The sequence below is a fragment of the Lissotriton helveticus genome, chromosome 3_1 (assembly GCF_964261635.1).
Source record: "Lissotriton helveticus chromosome 3_1, aLisHel1.1, whole genome shotgun sequence".
NCBI classification, from domain to species: domain Eukaryota; kingdom Metazoa; phylum Chordata; class Amphibia; order Caudata; family Salamandridae; genus Lissotriton; species Lissotriton helveticus.
In genome coordinates this window covers 18,119,864-18,142,216 of record NC_136061.1, presented here as the reverse complement: position 1 = coordinate 18,142,216, position 22,353 = coordinate 18,119,864, and the positions used below count along the sequence as shown (strand labels likewise).

The 22,353-nt window shown below is 43.0% G+C and overlaps 1 protein-coding gene across 1 annotated transcript in view; it reads left to right on the top strand.

Annotated features, from left to right (window-relative positions):
* Nucleotides 1-22,353, top strand: part of LOC144822597 (scavenger receptor cysteine-rich domain-containing protein DMBT1-like) — a 754,829-nt gene that overhangs the window by 456,310 nt on the left and 276,166 nt on the right. The window contains exons 10-11 of the mRNA XM_078680324.1: nucleotides 5,290-5,374; nucleotides 14,314-14,405. Coding sequence (XP_078536450.1) covers nucleotides 5,290-5,374; nucleotides 14,314-14,405 — 177 coding nt within the window. The remainder of the gene's footprint in view (nucleotides 1-5,289; nucleotides 5,375-14,313; nucleotides 14,406-22,353) is intronic.

The window sequence follows — 22,353 nt, the reverse complement described above, 5'->3', positions numbered from 1 at the left end:
GGGTGGTCGGCTTTTCTTCCTCTTCGTGAGTCTTCATGCTGTCCGTGACCCTTGGGAACGCCACTTGTTTCCGTTGCAGTGCTTTTGCATTGGCACGCTTTTGCCTGCATTCTTCGTATTCTTGGGGCATTAACCGTGCCTGGTTGCTTCGCCTTCTCTGGTTGCGTAGTGATCTTGCATCACACTTTCATTGCGCAGTGCTGCACTGTCCTGATTGTGTGTGGTTCTTGCACTTTGCTGCTTGCGGTTGGCGATCATGAAGCTTCCTTGCTGTGTAGCGTGATGCGGTTGTCTTCACTGCTGTTGTGGTGCTTTAGCATTGGCGCGCTCTTGTCTGCGCTCTTCCTGTGCTTCGTTGGGTGCGGAGGGTTACGTCACCACTTCTTCTTGCTTCGTGTTCAGGTCGCTCCCCGTTACTTCATGGGGTATGCTTGCCGCACGTTCTTTTCTTTCTGAGGCGTCCGCTTTCCGTGCGCTGCCTCGCACTTGCCTGGTGGAGAGTCTCGGGACCACTGTATCTTCGTGTGGTGGTGCTCCTGTCACTTTCTTCCAGCAGCAGTGACAGCCTGTGGCCACTAGGCGTCACCGTGCTTTCCGTCGGTGTGGCTGCAGTGCTTCTTGAGTGTTACTTTTGGAGGGTTGCGTCACCACTCCGTTGACGTTCTTCTGGTCTTCCTTTTCGCACACTGATGGCTGCGCTCTTTGTTCGCTTTTCTTCTGTGCATTTGCTGCGTGTCCTCTAGAGTATCCTGTGTGGAGTTGCTGCACTCGGCCCGCATTATGATAATGAAGGAGACGCAAACACAGGGATAGTTGGCTAGTGAAAGGCCAAGAGCACATGCGCTCCGCCCCCTTTATTGACTGGGTCACCTGACTCGTGACACCAGTGGTGGGTGGGTGTACAGTGTAGGGTTACAAAGTAGAACAACTAGATCGTGTCCAGCAGGACACTACAGGCCTGACAGAGTGGGGGAGCATAGCAGCGCACCCCAATGCAGCTCACCTCCGCAGCGGGCCTGACGGAGAGGCGGAGCACAGCAGTGCACCCCCCAACACAGCTCACCTCCACAGCTGGCCTGACTGCCACTAGCAGGAGAGGCCGCACAGGGGCCTGGCATCTCCAATTCCTCAGGTCCAAGAGCACAGCAGCCACTCTGTGGTCACCTGCGTTGCTCAGTCCAGGCTCTTTGCTGCTTTGTAGGGTTGCATTGCCGAGGTCACACAAGCGGGGTCAAGTTAAGGCCTGCTGAAGCACAGTCTGGCCTGGCTCCACAGCGTTGGCTCATTACCTCCCAAGGACAGGGCTGCGTGCTCCATGCCGGACTCACTCATCTGCAGATCAGCGCAGTGCAGCACAACATCTGTCGGGCCCACACCGCCTCAGCAGTAGGCACAGAGGGGGGCGTACTGCAGGCCTATCTGGCTTTTCTCTGTAGGAGAAAGTTAGGGTAATAGAGGATTGGCAGTGGAGCCTCAGCAAGGTGCATCTGCCATCTTGCCTCTCCTGGGCTATTTTCTTTGTTTTGATCATAGCATTATTGTCCTCATTCCCCCAAGAACATTCAAGTTCAATATTTCATAAAGGATGTATGTGGGGATTTATCTTCAATTCATATTTGAGAAAACCAGTGTCACTAGTGAAAACTGAATGGAGTGATAAGGTTTTAGCTTGGAACTTGGGTTCTCCTGTGAAAAATCTGTGGGTTTCAACAATAACTCCCTTGAAAATGTTGTTGAGCTTAAAATGCATAATATTTGTAAATGGTGCACATCAGTGCAAGTTTCCTCTAGCTGGGTGCAAAAACGTAATCACTGTTTTTCTGCAGAAGTCCATAGAGACCTTTCACTTCCAGTCACCAACCAGTCCATAATATCAGTGGCACTGCAGGTTAGAAGATAACAGGAACATTGTTAGGAAAGGTGTCATTGACATGAGCCTCAAATGTGATCTCTTCAGCACCCAAATGTTTCCAGAGATATATGTGATGCCTGGTGCACAATGGCTATAAATAACTGGATGCATAAAACAGGTCTTGTATCTTAATGCACGTAAGTAACTTTTCCACTTGCTTTCAAAAATAAGTATTGTGTAAAACCCTCCGTCTGATCTATGAAATCAAATTCACCTTTGCTATTGAAAAAAGGTGAATCCCCACTGGTAAACTAATGTAATCCCCTCCATTAGGTGTCAAGCATGCATATCTGTATGGCAACAACTTGAAATGTTTGTGTACACCCACACACATTGAGTAGTCCATTCAACTCCAAATGCATGGAGATTTACTCTCATCAAGTGCAGTTTTGAGTTCGTTTGTGGGGGGAACGGATGAAATAGAGGATGTAAGGAAACTGATTTCTCAATGGGGATCGTTATTGCACCAGTGGAAGCAAAGGTGTGCAACCAGGCCAATGTAAATCCCTTTTTCTCATTCACTGTCATATACAATTTGATAGGTGGAAATGCAGAACATATTTCCTGCATCATCATTCTTAAACACCTTTGTGAGTCCCAATCAAACAGAGCTGTTAACAGACCAGTAGAATCCTTCCCTCTCTGATTGGTGCATATGGAGGATCTGGCAATCACTGTGGATCATATGTTATTATAAAATAAGGTAACTGAACTGTAGTATTACATAGTTCATTTCAAGGATCATAGCGAGGAGGTCAAGGGTGAAATGGGACAGTGTAGTACTAACTCATTCACCTGAGAAAACAGGGTAACCACCAGCATTGTAACCACGTACTGATTCTCAGAACTTCCAATAAATACTCCCCCTGCATTTCAGCTCTTCTTGTCTAGCACACTCCCCTCACTGTTACTCACCTCCTCTCTCCCTTCTGCCAATAGTTTCAACAAAGTATCTCGACTCTTGCCCTTCTGTTCAATGCTCTGTTGTTTCCCAGCGGTTTGTGGTACATAAGTACTCAGACTTAGATGCAACGTCCTTATAACAAGTTATTATTTCAAAGGGAATGGAGAGTCACATATTTCATCAGCCAGGGGGATGATTTCCCAAAGTAGAGACCAGTGATGCAGTTGGCATTGACATACATTCTTCCTTTACTTGAAAATATAAATTTGGCAGCAACAGGCTTAAGGATGAAGTGGACGTAAACCGGCATCCAGACATCTGTAAATCTGTTTTCCCTTTGTTCAGTCTCTTGACACTCTGTGAAACCCTACTTCTGTACTATGTGACATTATCTATGCTGTATGGAGCAGTGTATGTGTGCCTGAGTGTCTGTGGCTGTATCTTAGTTTCAGGGTGCTGGTTCATAGATATGGGTATTTACCTGCCTTGGCATCTCTCTAGCAGTGCCTCCAATCCTAAACATCTGTTGAGCCCCTGTTATTCATAATGTTCTCTCTCTTCTTTGATTCATACCAACATCCCTCTCTTGCTCCCTCTTTCCTTCACCTGCAGCCTTGTGTCCTTTTTCTGTGTCCTTCCTCTGGAAGGAGCACACACACAAAGGGCCTGATTCTGATGCAGTTAGGAAGGCCTCCTAACGGCATTTGCTCTGTCCAAATCGGATCACGAATGTGTCTTTCCAACCGACTCAGAAAGGTTTCCAACTGACAGAGTACGATGCAAGTTAGGCATAGGAATATAGCAATAAAAACCCAACAGCATTTGGAATGACCGACCCGCACAGAGCAGATTTGCACATCTCAAACGATCGTGTACGATGCTGGATTTGGACAGCCTTTGTGAATCATGTCATCTGACTCAAATTGCTAGTCAGAATCAGACTTTGGGGCCCAGTAGTGGGCCCCCCTGCAGCTGGAACCTTCCCAATCAGGCCTGTGGGGGTACCCACGGGTATTCCCTTACCAGCCAATGCACAGTGTGGCAGGCACCACGGTGTGCCCGCCACAGGGTGCCCGATTTTCCCCAGCCAACTCTTCCGTCATTGGTGTCCAATGCATTCTGTCGGAACAAAGGCTCCCTTTGAAGTCAATGGGAGTCCAACTAAATGGTATCTGGAAGCATCCGAATGCATCATACTCGGTCGGTTGGACTCTCCTGATCTGATTCGGTTGGAAAACATTCCCAAACCCCTTTGGTTGGGAAGCTTTCCAAATCGCATCAGAATCCGGCCCATAATATTATTTATAAACCACTCCTTGCTTCTATAGTAGGAAAAAGCATTCAGTTGATAAAGCTCCTTACTCACTCCCTCACTTGTCTCCCTTTCTTTCCTCCCTCCTGTCACATCTAGCACTTTTAAACAGCCTCCACACAGCATTAAGTGTAGGTATGTATTCACGATAACACATAATGTGTTCTGTGTGCATGGGCAATCGCTTGCTAGGTGGTTTATGTGTACAGGTAGGAGCACTCCTTTCAACTTATTTATCACTTTTAGTGGTGGTGCTGCGTCTAATAAGGGTAGTCAATCCTTGTGTTAAATATGAATTATGGCGGGTTTGTGAACCCCCCTAGGCGCGCACTATACACTTGGCGTGTGTACACCTTCACCATTTTCACAGAAAAATTTCAATGATATTAAACCAAAAACTTGTTTGTCTTTTTGTATTGCATGTAATTCATTCGCTGTACATACTTTTCACAATGCTGGTTATTTCATCATAACTACATGTACAATGCAAATTGAATGCCCTTTAAGTCAAACATATACATAATACATATACATGATTTACAATACTTCATGCTTTCAAACTTTACAATTTGCTTATTCTGTCCTATGCATTTCGGTACTCTATGTACCTTCATGGTGACCCCACAGCAAAACTCCAACAAATACTTAAGGACCTATTACAAAATGCCATTGACCAGGGTTGGATTGACACCAACACACAGGCATTTTTGACGACTTGACATCCAAGATGTCCTAAATTATACATGCTCCCAAAGGTTCATAAACATTTGACTAATCCTCCATTCAGACCAATTGTCTCGGGGTGCGGGTCGATTTTCGACCACTTCAGACGTTATCTGGATTATTTTTTACAAAAATTTGTTCAGGGTTGGAGCTCCTATATCAGGGATACAACAGATTTTTTGAATAAATTATCCACAAGGCCACTGGATTTTCAGGAACACTGGATTTTGTGCACAATCGATGTTGTAGCACTTTATACCTCGATCCCACACTTACTGGGTTTAGAATCAATTGAATGGGCACTACTCAAGATGGATGATTTATCTACAGATAAAGTATTTTTATTGCAACGTTTACAGTTCAGTTTAAATAATAGTTATTTTCAGTGGCAAGACAGATACTTCGCACAATTATCTGGTACTTCTATGGGCTTTGCAGGGGCTCCTGCTTACGCCAACATCTTCATGGCTCAGTTCGAGGCTGACAATCTGATGAACACTGAAGCGTGGAGCAACATCAAAATGTACTGTCGGTTCATTGATGACATTTTTTTAATATGGGATGACACAATTGACGCATTGAAAGAATTGATCTTGCGACTCAATCACATGCATCTGAGTATACAATTTACTTACAAAATTGATAATAAAGCGATGGATTTTTTGGACGTCAGAATAAACAAGACAACAACAGGATTTGAGACTGAATTGTATTCTAAGCCCACAGATTGAAACAATGCACTAATGTACACAAGTTTTCATCCCAGAAGCTTGGTACAGAACCCTCCACTTTCTCAGTTTATCAGGATTAAGAGGATTTGTATAAATCCAAAGACATGTCTAATAATGCTACAGGAACAAGCACAAAAATATGTAGACAGAGGCTATCCAAAAGAAGAACTACAAACACATATGGACAAAGTAATGAAGATGGACAGACAAGTACTAATAACACCCAAAACCAAAACAGCCAGTGACAGAATGGTTTTTGTTACCAAATACACAACACAATCTAAGGCGATTAGAAACATAATTAACCAAAGATGGGAATTATTGTCTTCAGAAACTGAGTTCAATGACATATTCAGAGACCGACCAATGCATGCTTACACAAGAGGACAAAATCTTAGGCAAATATTGAATAAACATCGGAGACATATAAACCAACAGATAGCAACGTATAAAGGCACAGTACGTTGCCAGAACTGTACGCACTGCAATAACGTGATAACAGGCAATGCATTTACACACCCTACAACAGGAGCACAGATCAAACTCAAACACTCAAGTGATTGTAACACGGTGAACGTGGTCTATGCAATTAAATGCCCGTGCGGAAAGATGTACGTCGGTAAGACTAAACGCAAATTGAAAATCAGACTCACAGAACATAAGAGCAGAATACGTAACCTAAATCTGTCCTCTCCACTAGTTACGCATTGGAGAGATGCAAAACACACCATTTCACAAATCAGGTTCCTAATTATTGAAAAGGTGGACATCCGACCTGGCATAGACAATGAACAAAGGTTGCTACAACGAGAACTGTTTTGGATCAAATGACTTAATACCATGATCCCAATTGGTCTAAATGCAGGTATGACCTATCGTGTTACCTGTAATTTCCGTTTGACATCACGTCAGAGTTATTAGGAGTTCTTTATTTACACCATTCAGAGGGGATCAATAGTGATAAAGCACAAGACGCAATAAACATCTTCAACATCTAACCATACATGATACTTTATGAGGTGTGCATCCGATACCCAAGATAATTTGATGTTTAACCATACATGATATTATTATGCATCTTAAATTTAATTTGAAACAACTGAAAACCTGGTTGATAAGCATGTTCTTATGACAAGGAAAGACCATAGAATGTAAAATGTTTATTTAACAGGAACTGTATTGTATATGATGTAAAATGTACCCAACATCGAGACGATAATTGTTATATAAGGATAAGTATTCAAATCCACCATGAAATTTGCTTCTGCATTTATTAGGAACAGCCTCATTTCTAATAACACCCCACAGATCACTCGTTAAAATTTGGCCATAGAAAAGTTGAACATGATAACCAATGACATCTGACTATACTTAGGATGGTTTAGAATACACACACAGCGACTTCCGATAGTATGGGTACGGTATATACATTTGAACTAGAACCAACCGTGGATACGGAGAGTCCCCCACTGGGCAAACGATTGTTATATTAGACGAACATCAATCTTAAGTATGTTCCTAGTAATTGTATATACATCTGGCAACATCTTAAGATCGTTATAAGAAGACTGATACATTGACGCGTAATATCTAGTCCGTCTCTTTAGTCATCGCTATACTGTTATAAAACTTGGGAATTTTCATCCTTAATTCCCCTCTCGTTATTCTTTCATCATAGACGGTTGATAGAACATACAAGAGCTTTTCACATTGTTCACAGTGATATCATTATCCATCTTAGTATGGCACCCATTGTAACTATCAGATCAGGCTGAGTAGATTTGTTAGTCCGCTCTCTATGTTTTTGGCAGAGTAACGTTGGGAACCTTTTAGTTTCACCGGTTTGATGATGGCGGCGCGACAGAACGCGATTCAGCACGTTTCAGATCTTTGAGGCCGGGTAGAGAAACATATTCAGGTAATAACCGCACTCGAAGGATATCATTGGCATAACCAAGTGTTTCTTTCTGAAACCATTGGCAAAAATTAATCGAGTGTTTTTCGATCTCTCCGTTTATTTTTCAGAGCATCTTTTAATATACTGAGGTATGTGCAGATGGTTTATATGCCACATACAACACCATAAGAACTCGATTGCGCGTTATTCTAACATCAACATCATATTTTCACAGGATCATTATCGAATTGAACACGCCCCAGGTATGTTCAGTTTATCGCATATACAGTCTTAAAGTACATTTTATTGAAACCAGTACATGATGCATGATGTGGAGTTAACATTGAGTATATCATTATTATTCCACTTATTCAGCTCACTTGAAACACACCAGGGTTATAAACACGGTAAGACTCCTTCTATCACTTTCTCCATGAGACAGTGAGCGATTACAAGCAGGCACTAGGTAGACTCCTTGAGCTAACAAGAATTTTTATCTGTTTCCTATTGATTCTAGTTCGTAAAAGACATCAATCTTCTTACAGAGGTATGGATTGACATTTTCAATAGATCTTACCCATGGGCTCTCTAGTAAATTGAAACACTTACATTTCCCTATTTTTGATTTCTCTACAGATTGGCCCCTGATTAAGGTACATAGAGTACCGAAATGCATAGTGCAGAGTAAGCAAATTGTAAAGTTTGAAAGCATGAAGGATTGTAAATCATGTATATGTATATGTGTGACTTAAAGGGCATTCAATTTGCATTGTATTATTATTATGCAATTTATACTGCGCAAACTAAACCCAAAGGTGTCAAGGCGCCTATCAAAAAAAAAAAAAATCAGAAATGCAGAGCACAACTACAGGTACGCGCGTACAAAGAGGTGGGTCTTCAAGGCAGTTCTAAATAATTGTAGGGTGGGAAGAGACCTTAATTCAAGCGGGAGAGCGTTCCACCATGTACATGTAGTTATGATGAAATAACCAGCATTGTGAAAAGTATGTACAGCGAATGAATTACATGCAATACAAAAAGACAAACAAGTTTTTGGTTTAATGTCATTGAAATTTTTCTGTGAAAATGGTGAAGGTGTAGACACACCAAGTGTATAGTGCGCGCCTAGGGGGGTTCACAAACCCGCCATAATTCATACTTATGTGTACAGGTGCCTGTAGGTCTGTATGCTGGCGCTCCTAGGTAGACTCAATATGATACTCCTTGCTGGATTAGCAGTGCCTCCAATGAGTGGCTCCCCTGTTACTCCTGCGTGGAATCCATATAATACTCCTTGCTGGATTCACAGTGCCTCCAATGAGTTGCTCCTCTGTTACTCCAAGGTAGATTCAATATAATACTACTTGGTGGATTTACAGAGCCTCCAATGAGTTGCTCCCCTGTTACTCCTGCGTGGAATCCATATAATACTACTTGGTGGATTTACAGAGCCTCCAATGAGTTGCTTCCCTGTTACTCCTGCGTGGAATCCATATAATACTCCTTGCTGGATTAACAGTGCCTCCAATGAGTTGCTCCCCTGTTACTTCTGGGTAGGCTCCATATAATACTCCCTGGTGGATTACAGTGCTTCCAACGAGTTGTTTCCCTGTTACTTCTTCGTGGACATATAATACTCCCTGGTGGATTAAAAGTGTTTCCAAAAAGTTACTCCCCTGTTTCTCCTGCGTGGACTCAATATGATAATCCTTGGTTAATTAACACTGCTTCTTATGAGTTGCTCCCCTGTTACTCGTGTGTCGACTGTTTGGTTTCTATTAAGCTCCAGGTGAGACTGCATGTACTGCTCGCTGGTCTTTGTAGAGTGCCTACAACTGGATGCTTCTCTGTCACTCCCGGATGAGCTCCAACAATCCTCCTTGGTGGTGTAACCGAGCCCCAAATGATTTGGCCTTTATGATGCTACTGAGTGAACTCTATATACCACCCCCCACAGATGTCTGCAACACTCATTCTTATGCGCAGCAACAGTCAGTGCACTGTGCCCTGTCACATCATCAAACTTTACACACCTCATCAACAATTCCAACCCCAAACAACCCGTTCAAGCAGGCACTCTAAAGGGTACCCAGGAACATGATGGAAAGTGGAGCAGTTGATGACCTCGCCAAGGGAAGGAGGTGCGATATACATCATTAACTGGACCATCGATTGAAGGGCATTATGACACATAAGGGTTATGGATACCGATATAGACTCAGTCTGAAAAAAAAAGTCATTGTCAAATAACCTTGAGCGTTTATAGACATTTTATAGCTATTCTAATAAAAGTAATGTAGCACTGCCATCGTGTGCATAGCATTATTGTAAGTCTGGATGGAGTCTTGAATGGAGCTAAGTGTGAGCAACACTGCAAATAAAAAAGGACAGCTGATACAGGGGTCTGTTTTCTTCCAAAGTAATACAGCACAGGAAAATATTTAGTTGCTTTGGTGGCTTCAATAGCAAGCCCTTGTTCTGTGTGTGTGTGTCTTTGTGTGTGTGTGTGGGCGTGTGTGTGTATGTGCGTTTAGGTGCATGTGTGTGTGCCTTTGTGTGTTCATGCCAAAGATGATTTTTCCCTTAACACTGAGCCCAGGTAGGTAATGCGTTGATGGGATCTGAATAGTTGAAAACATGACGTTGGGTGGAGTTAGTGTCAGTCTTGAAGCTGCAAATGATTGAATTAAATGGGGTGATGATTGGACACTGGAGGGGCGGCAGATCCCTCCCCACATGCAGGGTCAGGTATATAGGGGCAGTCTGCCTCAAATTAAAGTTTAGAGCATCCCGCCATCACCTTACATCAATTGAGTACCGTACGGACCTGTGGAGCACCGGAGAGTCAGTGTTATGTTTCTCAATCCCATAGGACAAGATGGAACTGGGAGAGATTAGAGAGACAACTCCAGACAGGGAATGAGTCCCACCCTGAGGAAGAGATTGGGATGTCCAGAATGTGGCATGTTCCACAGTATGAGGAAGAAATGAACATGTCAGATATTCCCAACAATGAATATGGAGTATTTAACTCCACTAGAAAGATATGGCAGATGGCAGCTCTGGAGATAACGAGGGAGATTAGAGACAGTGTTTATGGGATGCATCAGATTAGGAAAAGTGGGTGTGGGGTACAAGAGATTAAAGGCCGTGGGAATGTGGTACAAGTGATAAGAGACAGTGAGTTTGGGTTAATAAACTTGGTAAGAGAGGGTAGCATTGAAGGTAGTGCAGGAGAATAGAGACAGTAAGTGTGGGATCCAGGAGATTAGAGACAGCAATTGTAGTAAAAAAGAAATTAGAGACAGTGGGGTATATTATCAAGGGGTTTTATCTCCGCTTTTTTGGCTTTAAAAGCCAAGAAAGCGGAGATAAAATTATCTCCCTATTACCAAGCTGTCGCTAACACCAGTTAGCGACAGCTAATAGGAGATAGCGACCATCATGGGCCCCACTTTGCATGTCAGTGATATTTATCACTAATGATATGCAAAGTGGGCGTGCCAAGATCTTAGCGACTGGAAACAGTCGCTAACATCGCTATCTCCTATTACCAACTTTTGGAGATATTTGCGCTAAGGGCGAATATCTCCAAAAGCTAACACCTGCCCTGAGCAGTTCTTAGCCATGTTATCCAATGGGAGGTGGATAACATGGCTAAGAGCATTTGCTCGATAATGCATGAATATCGCTGACTTTTCAGCGATATTCATGCATTGCGGGCGTTTTTTATCGCATTTGCGATAAACCTTGCGAATAGCAAGGTTTATCTGCGATAAAAATCGCCGATGTGCGGCGATAATTTTTGTCTCTAAACAAGTTAGAGACAAAAATTATCGCTAGTTGTTGATAATATACCCCAGTGAGTATAGACTATTTAACGTGATAAGGAATGGATGGTAGCATTGGAGGTAGCGCTGCACATTACAGACAGAGAGTGTGGGGTACAACAGACTAGAAACAGTAAATATGTGATACAAGAGATTAGAAACAGTAAATATGTGATACAAGAGATTAGAGACAGTGTGAATTGGGTATTTAACTCTCACAAATAGATGTCAACATTAGATACGGGACAGGACACAGCACACAGCACACATTTAGCACCATTGAGTACAGGAACATGCCACACAGTTGTTAAACTCCCTCAGAAATTGTGAATGCATGAATGTAGATTTCATACATCAAGCAGGTGTTATTTAACTTTCTGTAGAGCGATGGAAGTGTCCAAGATAATGCAGACTCCCTCACAGGGAGCAGGAGGCATGTATCTCTCTGAGGGAGCAACCGCAGGAGTTACTGGGTCCCAACAAATACAGGTACAAAAAATGGATCTCCCTGAGACTCTCTATAAAATTAAAGTAAGAAAGAAAAAGAGAGCTGCAGTCAACACCAGACAAACAAGAGCGGAAAATGCGAAAGCTGAAGGGGAATACACCAAAATCAATAAGGAAGCAACTAGAAGCTTATGAGGAGATAAGTGAAGATTCATCATTGGTCTTGCCACAGAAGCCCAAGAAGCAGCAAGCCATGGAAACTAGAAAGAACTCTAGAACAGAGCGAGAAAGACCTGTTAATACACAACTGGGAAGACAATCGTGGGTAAGAAAGGCCAATAACGAAGATGAGTGGAGCACTTTGAATAACTGCGAATCAGCCCGTGCCATAGTCTCCACCAGATATAGGGCAGCTGACAAGGACTTGCCAATCGAGTGCAGCAGACCAACCAAGGAAGTAATATGGCAAGACAGTGCATAGCTATGACTACATAATTCCCTGCATAATTTCCTTTTCTATGAGAAATTGTCTCCTTTAACAAAAAAATAAAGTGTCATATCCCTAAAGCTACCTATTTATCTAATTACGCTGAACCAAAGTGCATCCTACAATATAAAGTGCATTATGTAATGGTAGATGTGTTGTATACCTTAAGCTGTCTTTCTGCTTTGATGCTCTCTCCCTGTCCTTCTTTGACTAACCATTTGCCATGATTACAGTGTTTCTCATCCCAGCAATTCTGGCTTTCTTCAACCCCATTCAGTTTTCCAAAATTGAAGAACATGTTTGTGAACTCGCCATTTTTTCCTTTCCTTCTCTCCCACACCCATGAATTACCCATGACCCGCGCTTCCCTCCTCACCCCAACTTTGACGGGATGCCATTGTGTTGTACCCCTTCTGCGTTCAACCTCGCTCCCTTCCGGAATCAGATTCCAGAGGGTCCCTCCCCCGCAGAAATCCAGCATGATATAGAAAGTCTAACTAGCTACCAATTTTAGAAATCTAATTAGACATTTTCATAAGAAGTGATGAAATATCGGAAAGTAAAAAGAATCAGCCCCTTGCTAAGAGTTTAAGTTTGGCTTGTTGGGCTATCGATGCCTGGTCACTCTTAAATAAATTAATAATTTTCACAAATTCTCTTCATCGCCATGCAGTTACTGCTAACATATGAGAAAAGATGTTAAATTGGAATACATCTGGAGTTGAAGAAGTTCTCCTTGCTATGGCCATGCCTAAGATATGATCCTTAGTGCAATAGTATGCAAAATCCCAAAGTATCGTGCCGGGGTATTCTGCATTTGGATGTCTCTGAGCCGGTACCCTGTGAGCTCTCGTAATTGCTAGATCCCCCTCCAGGACTGCCATAATATTTTTCAAAGGTGACTTGTCCATTTCATTACTTGAGTGTCCTCACATCCCTCCGGAATGCCCACCAATCAGAGGTTAGAGCTTCTATTATAGTTCTCTAAAGCCTCTAGCTTGTTCTCGATCTGATTTTCGTTTTTCTCCAGTTGGATGACTTCTTGCTGCATACCCGCCACCTTACCCTCCAACTCTGAAACATGATCCTCGGCCTCTTTCAACCTCATCGGGATAGAGGACATATTTTCCACCAATTTTGACAGTTGTTCATGGAAGCAAGCATGCTTTTGAGCGATTCCCCCCCATATTCTATCTCTGCTGATTCTTGTGTTAGGCTTTTGTCCTGTATACTCACCCCTATCTCTAGGGAGGATACATGTCTACCTTTAATACCTTCATACTTTGAAGAAGTGGAGGTTGTAGGCAGGCTAACTTGAATGCAAGCGGCCTTGAAAGTGGACTAGTTAGTCTGGTGGTTACTGCTGTCTGCACCTAAACTTGTGCCGGGGTCTAGGTCTGAACTAGAGTGAATGTTTGATGGGCTGACACGGTTTCAGATGTGTGGTACTTGGCAGGACTGCTCCTCTGCCAAAAGCAAGGCCCAGTAATCTAACCGGAGATGAGCTCGACCTGCCCAACTACTCGGTGCGGCACACTCACCTCGCTTGGGTTGGGAAAGCTCAATTCAGACATCCAGCAGCCGTCCAGCAGCCGTCCAGCAGCAGTCCAGCAGCCGTCCAGCAGCCTTCTAGCATCCGTCCAGCAGCCGTCAAGCAGCCATCTAGCAGCCATCTAGCTGAAGTCCAGCAGACCAGGGTTCCTGCCACTTTATAGCCTCTTGCAGGGACTCCGATCATCTGATTCTGTTTTCTATTAGTGGATTTGAGCAGCTGCATCAGTTATGCTATTTTGATGATCATCTTACCTCGCCAGCATAAAGGCCCTAGCATAGGCTCACATGCGAGTCATTAACCCCCTCCTAGTCTAGAAGCAGTGAGTCTCCTCTCACACACCCCACAGCACTGGACATCTCACCATCCAAGTCACTAGGATTGCACTACACTACAGAAAGGGAGACATTTTGACCTTTAGATGAAGAATAACCATAAGTATGCAATCTATGATGCAATCAATTGAGAGTAGCGAAGGAACAAGTGCAACTGTGACATTCTGAATAATATTGACAAAGTGTGCCCTCTCTTTCAGATCTTCAAATGTGGGGGCACCTTGTGTTCCTGCTTCTTGCCCTGAGGGCGTCTGCATCATTCTGCCCTGACTGTGGTGAGTGCTGTTTGTCTGACAGGCTAATGACACTGTCTGATGATCTACTGTGTGCATGCTTTTATTGTAAGTTTTGTGCAGCAAAAGCATTTGTCACCTTATATCCTCTCCAGAGCACCAGAAAAAGCAGAGAGACTGCTTGATGGGTTGGGGACAGAGAAGTACAACTGCCGGAGTGACAAACTATAGCATAGCAATATTGTAACAGAACATATTATGTACCACAGTTAAGCTTAATATTACATTATGTAGGAAAGTGCCATTTCTGTATGGCCACCCTAATTATTTTCCCCCAATGCTGATGGTTAGGCCATTTTACTGTTCTGTCCACATGAGGTATCCACACCAAATGTGCGTTCTTTTCTTCCAACATCATGGGGACCTTAAAGGTACACAGGGTTTGCGGATTCCCCTGGAGGAGACCCAGAAATTATCCAAAATATATTTTACAAAAGGGGGAAAAAGTGCTGCAGAAGAAAGAATCTGCTTTTTCCCATGTAAATGTGAAAAAAAAGTAGTTGGTTTTATAAAATGTATTGTTATGATTTTAATTAACTGAAACAATAAAACTTTTTTTTCACATGTAAATGGTATAAACAAAGGGTTTGTTGTGCTGAAATCACTGTCTTCCCAGCTTCGAGGGAAAGGCTGACTTTTGTCTGAAAAACCATTATTGTACACAGTCTGGTATTTTACTCGAAAATAGCCTATTTTTTCTATTTTTAGTTTTTTGTGCTTTCAACCTCTTTCCAGTTAATGGTAGAAATAGGTGTGGAAGCTATAATGGATCCCGGATAGCTATGCACCTCTGAAAAGTAGACACAATTATGAATTCAGCAAGGGGTCATTTGTGTAGATCCTTCAAAATCTCTTTATAGATAATAAGAAAAAATGAAATGAGTTTAAAAACAGACATTTTTGCGCCTTTTCCACTTGTAACATCTTCAAAGTATGACAGATGTTTTAAAGCAATATACCATTATATCCACTGGAACCTTCTGGTTGTAGGGATATATAGGACGTGTAGGTTCACCAAGAACACGAGCAACCCAAAGCAAATAACTGAGCTGGGTCTAGTAATAGTTTTTCATTGTGTATCGGGTATATAGTAAGGGTGCGTGGAATTTGCGAAGTCGTGCTACGCAAAGCCCCGCGAAATGGTAAAAAATCTCCGCGAGCATGCAAAAATTTCGTGAACACGCAGAATTGCTTTTTCCGCCCATCCGCTATGCTTTTTTCCTGTTCGCGAAAGCTGTTTGCGTGCTCGGGGAGAAATATCTTGCGAACATGCATTTTGAAAGTGTGGGTAGAAGCAAAAAATTCCACATAGCCACAGATCGCAAAATTTTTGACAATTCTGCGTTCTCCGCAGAATGCAAAATTATTCAACTGCCGCAAATTCCGTGAGCAGAACGGAATTTACCGTCCAGACCTAGTATATAGCAATTCATTTGGCACAGTATAAAGCGTGTAAAATAGGTATCAAGGCCACATATGTATTTCCAAATTGAGAATAAAATTTAGGGCCACATGTATCAATCATTTTTGTGTGCAAAAACGGGCCGATACACAGAATCGGGCCATTTGCGATCACCAAAAATACTTGATACATGTATCAAACCCTATTTTGCAATTCATTAACCTGTTAACGAATCGCAAAATAGGTTTGCGATTTACTATTTGGAAGGGGCATGTTTAGGGCGTCCCTTCTAATTAGCGAATCCTAATTGCATGCATGAATCTTTTGTAACTGTGAACATTATTGCAAAACATTTGCATGTTACCACCTACTTTAATAAGGTGGTAAACCATTCGCAAATGGGAAGGAGTCCCCGAGGGACTCCTTCCCCTTTGTGAATGTTTTTAATAACATTTTTAAGTGCAGGCAGTTGTCCCACGGACCCCTGCCTGCTCTTAAAAAATGAAAGTAAAACTTTAAATTTTTCTTTGTGTAAAGCAGACCGTTTTCCTTTTAAGAAAACAGGCTGTTTTACAAAAAAGAAAAGCTTTATTTAAAGGCAATCACAGACATGCAGGCCACCAACCCAGTGATTTTTGCAATTCCTAGGGGGTCGCAAATTGTGAGCTACCTCATTAATATTAATGAGGTAGGTCGGATTAGGACCCACTACGAATCAGTAAATGAAACTCATGGAGTTTCATACATTGGGCATTCCGATGACCTGATTGCAATCCTCAGAAAATCGCAATTTGGTCATCATGATTTCCAATTTTGATACATATAGCCCATAGAGTTTAGAAACAGCAGCTATTTGCACATCTCCAAAACCGTGGATACCCATACTAGCATGTGAATTATAGGACTTTTTTTTAAACGATTTTTTTTTAGACATTGTCTTACATTTGGAAGGCAGAAATGCATAGAAAGTAATACCAGTTGCCACACAATTCTGTGTTCTCCTAAATCTCCTGATAAAAAATGGTACCTCACTTGTGTTCATAGGCCTAGTGCCTGCAAAAGGAAATCAGCCAAAATGCAACATGGACACACCACATTTTTACAGTGAAAACTGACCCATTTTTTGCAAAGTGCCTAGATGTGGATTTTGAACCCTAGCTTTGCCAGCACCTAGGAAAAGCTAGCAAACCGATACATTTTTTAAAACTAGACACCCAGAAAAATCCAGGAAAGGGTGACTTGTGTGGCTCTCACCAGGTTCTGTTACCCAGAATCCCTTGCTAACCCCAAACAAAAAAACGAATGTTCCTTACATTTCCGTAATGGAAAGTGTTGGAATCTGTGTTGAACCACAAAATTCCACCCACCTTGCATTCCCAAAAGTCTTCTGATAAAAATGGTGCCTCTCTTGTGTGGGTAGGACTAGTGCCTGTGACAGGAAATTGCCCAAAACGCAATGTGAACACACCACATTTTGTGAGTGAAAACAGACCCTATTTTTGCAAAGTGCCTATCAGTGTATTATCAACCCTAGCTCAGCCGACACACTAGGAACCCTATTAAACCTATACATTTTTGAAGGTGAGACACTCAGGTGAATCCAGCAGGGGGTGACTTGACTGGCTCTCTACAGGTTCTTTTACCCAGAATCCCTTGTAAACCTCAAACCTTGTAAGAAGAACATATTTTCCTCAAATTTCTGTGATGGAAAGATCTGGAATCTGTGCGGATCTACAAACTTCCACCTATCCTGCATTCTCCAAAGTCTCCCAGTAAAAATGGTACCTCACTTTTGTGGGTAGGGCTAGTGCCTGCAACAGGCAAGAGCCCAAAACATATTGTTGAAACATCAACATTTCCTATTACAAAACTACCTGGTTTTACAAGAGGGCACCACTGTTTTTGGCTGCGGACTCGGTGGCCATCGAGGGTACCCTACCAAACCCAGACATTTCCAAAATCTAGACACCCTGAGGAGTGCAGTGAGGTATGGCTTTCAAGGACCTCCACCAACATTTTCCTACCCAGAATCCCCTGCAAACTTCAAATTTGGCTGAAAAAAATCTAATGTTTCTACAATTTCTGTGTGGGAAAGATGTTAGATCACCATGCTGACACAAATTTCACACTACCCAATATTACACCAGGTCTCCCGATAAAAATGGTGCCTCACTCTTGTGGGAGGCCCAAGTACCCGTGACAGGCAAGGGCCTCAAAACGTATTGTGGAGACATCAAAATGACCTATCACAAAACTACCTGGTTTTTCAAGGGGGGCACCTAAGTTTTTGGCCCCGGGCTCGGCGGCTATCTAGGGAAACCTACCAAACCCACACATTTTTAAAAACATACACCCTGGGGAGTTCAGCATGGTATGGATTATGTGGATCCCCAACATTTTCCTACCCAGAGTTCCCTACACCAAGGGCATGAGTGGTAATGGGGTCCCCAGGGCCTGAGCACTGATTGTGCCACCATGAGTGACCCAAGTAAACAGATGCCAGCAGGCCTGCCATTGTAGACTGCAGGACCAGTACAAACTGCAGCAATTGGACTTTACCTTCACCATGAGTGACAAGGTCAAAGCACTATTTTTAGTATGTCAGTCACCTGTAAGGTAGGGCTCCTAATCCCAATAGGTAGGATGCATTATCCTAAATGCTTGGACATATAAGTGCAAGCGTATATATCCCTATAGCAGCCTCTTTTTATTAAAGAACTACTATAAGTGTTCAGGGGGTCATAGGGCACCCAAGGTTATCAGCTCCATTACAGCCCCTCCTAAAAGTGTCATATTTGGTATCAAACAAGTAGTCTCATAAAATCCAACATTTTCCTAAAGTCAGATTTAGTGTGACATGCACACAGTTGACTATCTCAGAGGTTGCAAACACAACACGATGATAGACAGAGTGCTGAAACTTATTAACCATTCACCCCCAGTCAAGAGATTTGAATTGAATTCATTGTTCATTTGCTCACAATGCCACCCCAGTTTGAACCCTGCCATATGCAAATGAGCTCAATCTGAGATTCGGTGTCATGGAAGCCTTTTCGATCCTAGATTTAGGGGGTTAGGGGTATGGGCAATAATAGCTGATGGGCAGCTAGCTGCTACAGCTAATCTGCCCCTGGAGTGACCTTATCACGTGGGGTGGGTCACCTCTTCTACCCAGAACCCCTCCGTTCTGCTTCTCCGAAACATAGCAGAAAACTAAATTTAGTGTGCAGACAGGGCTGCCCACCCTGGAGGTGTGGTCAGCCTCTTAGGGGTGTACACTACCTTCCATAGATAGTTTCCTGTCTTCCCCTGAGCAGATGTCCTATGGTGGGCTCTTTCCTCCGCTAGGAGTCAGCCCTGATGCATTTCAGGGGCGGTGCAACCTTTGAAGCTCACTGTTTTTATGTGCCCATTCACTAGCCTGCTTGGGAAAGGGGAAGTTTGACGTCCTTCCTGCCCCGGCCTTTGTTTATGAGTCCAGGGAGTGTTCACACTGCCTAGCAGGATGTCAGAAACATGCCGGTGCTGACTTGCATACCAAATCATAGGAAAGCAATGGCAACTATGGGGGGGGGGCATCTAAGGTCTCCACCTGGGAGCATGCCATATTGCCCTTGACACAAAATTCAAGTCAGGGGTGAGAAGGCATGTTTTTGTGTACCAAAACATGACATATATTTTGCTGAATGGCCATAATGGAGCAGGGAACCCTGAGTATGCCCTGGTGTCAGCCAATGTTATACAATGGGACTGCTAACATTTAAAGTGGTTATTAATGGGGAAAGCCACTGTAGGGACATACAGGCTTACACCTATATATCCACACCTTTAATATACTGCACCCTGCCTTCTGGGCTCTGGGGCTTTTCTTAGGGGTGTCTGACATATATTAAAGGCAGGGTAGGTGACTGTGCCACACATGGTGAGGACACAGTTGATGTTGAGCAGTTTACACTGCTCTACATCAACTGTTTACACTGCCTGCAATGGCAGCCCTACTGTCAGAAGTTTGTGCGGGTCATTAAGGGGGGCACAAGACTGTGTTGCCGTCCCAGGAACCCCTTTACCACCAATGCCCTTGGTTCTCCTGGTGTCATATATCAGGGGCTTATAGGGGGGTACAGTCAATGCCAATTGGGGATGCCAATTCACACACATCAATTTTAGGGAGAGAGCACTGGCAATGGGACCTGGTGAGCAGACTTCAGCACATTGTCAGAGTCAAAAATCAGGATCTAGTAGTCCAAATGATGGCCTCTGTCAAAAGAAGAGCTTTATACCAGACTCCAGGTGTTGCAGAACACCGCTGCTAGACTGGTGCTGAGTCTTCCATCTCGGTCTCTGTCTGCCCCAGTTTAAAAGCTGTAAACTGGCTCCCTGTTAGGAAACCTGTGTGTTTCAAAATCATCTGCCTGGGGCACAAGAACATGCATGGAAATCGGCCAAGTTACCGGGCCAAGAAACTTAACTGGTAAACACCAATTAGGTATCTTAAGTCAGGAACTAAACATCTACTCACCCCTCTTTGCATCTCTACCTCCAGAAATGGTGGCAGATTCCTCTCCCATTTAGCTCCCCTCTTCTGGAACGAGCTTCCAATGCAACTCCGAATGATAACTGATCACAAACCGTTCAGAAAACAGCTTAAAGCCTGGCACTTCTGAATGTTCTCTCTTCCCAGTTGAATCCTCCGGGTTATATGTGGGGTCAATAACACTTTATACTATAACAAATGCAAACGGGCATGTTTTCTTACTCAGTCTATCTCTACCTTAGTTCAATGCTGTACCGCGAGGGAATCCTGCAGGCCCCTCAGTGGTCCTGTTGTCGGTGTTCTTAATCCTTGTCCTCACCAACACTGCCCAATCAGCAAAACCAGCACCTGTGGCTCCCACTTTCCGCAACAGGGACTGCGAGGGGAACTCTGCACCCAGGCCCTACGAGCCAAGTAATATTCAACTGGCTGACATAACCTGTCACTGGGACCCACATCACCTTACTCCCCCGTGGCTTCTACTGGACTCAACCTGCAAATGAACGGGTGCCCCAAGTACGTTTTTCCATTGACTGCAAAACTATAGGTTTGTAAGAGTGAAATACACTGATTTATTTTCCTTCAAAAAACCATAACTCTGTTTATACTTATCCTATTGTCTTTGTTTTGGGGTCTTATTTTATATATAAATCTGATTGATGTTTATAAATTGGTGTTGGATTTCTTTTGAGTCGTGTCAATTAATTATTAGGTATGTTTTTGCTCGGTGCCACACTATCAGAAATGAGCTAGTGGTTTATGTGTGTGCATCCATAGAACGCAGCACATAAGAAATAGGAGAAGTACATTACTCATCATCAGGGGAGGTGTGGCATATTGATGCATTCCCAGGTCTACCAGTGATGGTACATCTGGGAATGTGCCAAAATCCATGGGTGGATGTGTAAGAACGACCGCACTCCACCTAGGGAATGCCTATCTGGTTCAGATTAATGCAACACAGCAATTTTTGTTGCATTACTCTAGATTTTTCAAGCCACGCTGGTGTCCTTATGTGGCTTGGTAAATCTTACTTAGTAGTTGCGTCACCCTTACAACCCATTGTGTGGCGCAAGAATGAAGGAAATGCGTGATAAATCTGCCCCTAAGTATTGTAAGCAGCCTAGAGGTTTTAAACAGAATCATCATAACATCACAATTTAGACATAGCAATTTGGGATGAATAGGGGAGACCACCCCCGAATCTATCAAGAGCGGAGCGGAGATAAAGTGAACAGAATGACATTTTGATGAGGTGGAAGAAGCAAAGTTAAATTTGGATGGTCAGTGGAGTTAAATTAAAGGAGCGAGGTTGATGGAGACTCCCAGGCTCAAAACTGAAAATGGAGAGAAAACCTGACTCCCACCACTTGATGAAGGTGAAAAAGTCTTTGGACCATTTTTTGAGTCATTTCCTGTGGCCTTCACATAAACATTGTTAATTCTTCCACGATCAAAAAATAAAATGTTCTAAAATTGGTGGCTCAAAGAGAATTGAACTCTCCAATAGAGAGCCGACATGTTGCAATGGTGTCCTTAGACTTTGCCCTGCAATATACTGAAAATAATGGCAATAGAAAGAGGACTAACACACAAAAAACACTGGTAATAGAAATAGCACTAACCCACATCGTAAAGTTAGCAATCTTCGAAGGGTAAGTTTGGCTGGCCACCGCAAGAAAAACTGATAGAGGATGAGGTTATCTCATACAACTATATTGTTGGTTTACAGATTTGCTGCTTTCACTGTCACCTATGACTTCATGCATCCTTTTATTTGGCTTAGCTTTATCTCCTACTATTTTGTACTGACTGTGGATCATAGCGTCTTTATCAACCTTTTGACTGGCTGACTTGTAGTCTTGAAGTGTCTATCTGAGGCTACCTAATCTCTCTGATTGGGATAACATCCCTCATAATTACTGATTAAGACGAAATCAAAACCTCTACCCAAACACAGCAATGGTCCGGTCCGCTTGCCCAATGGATGGAAC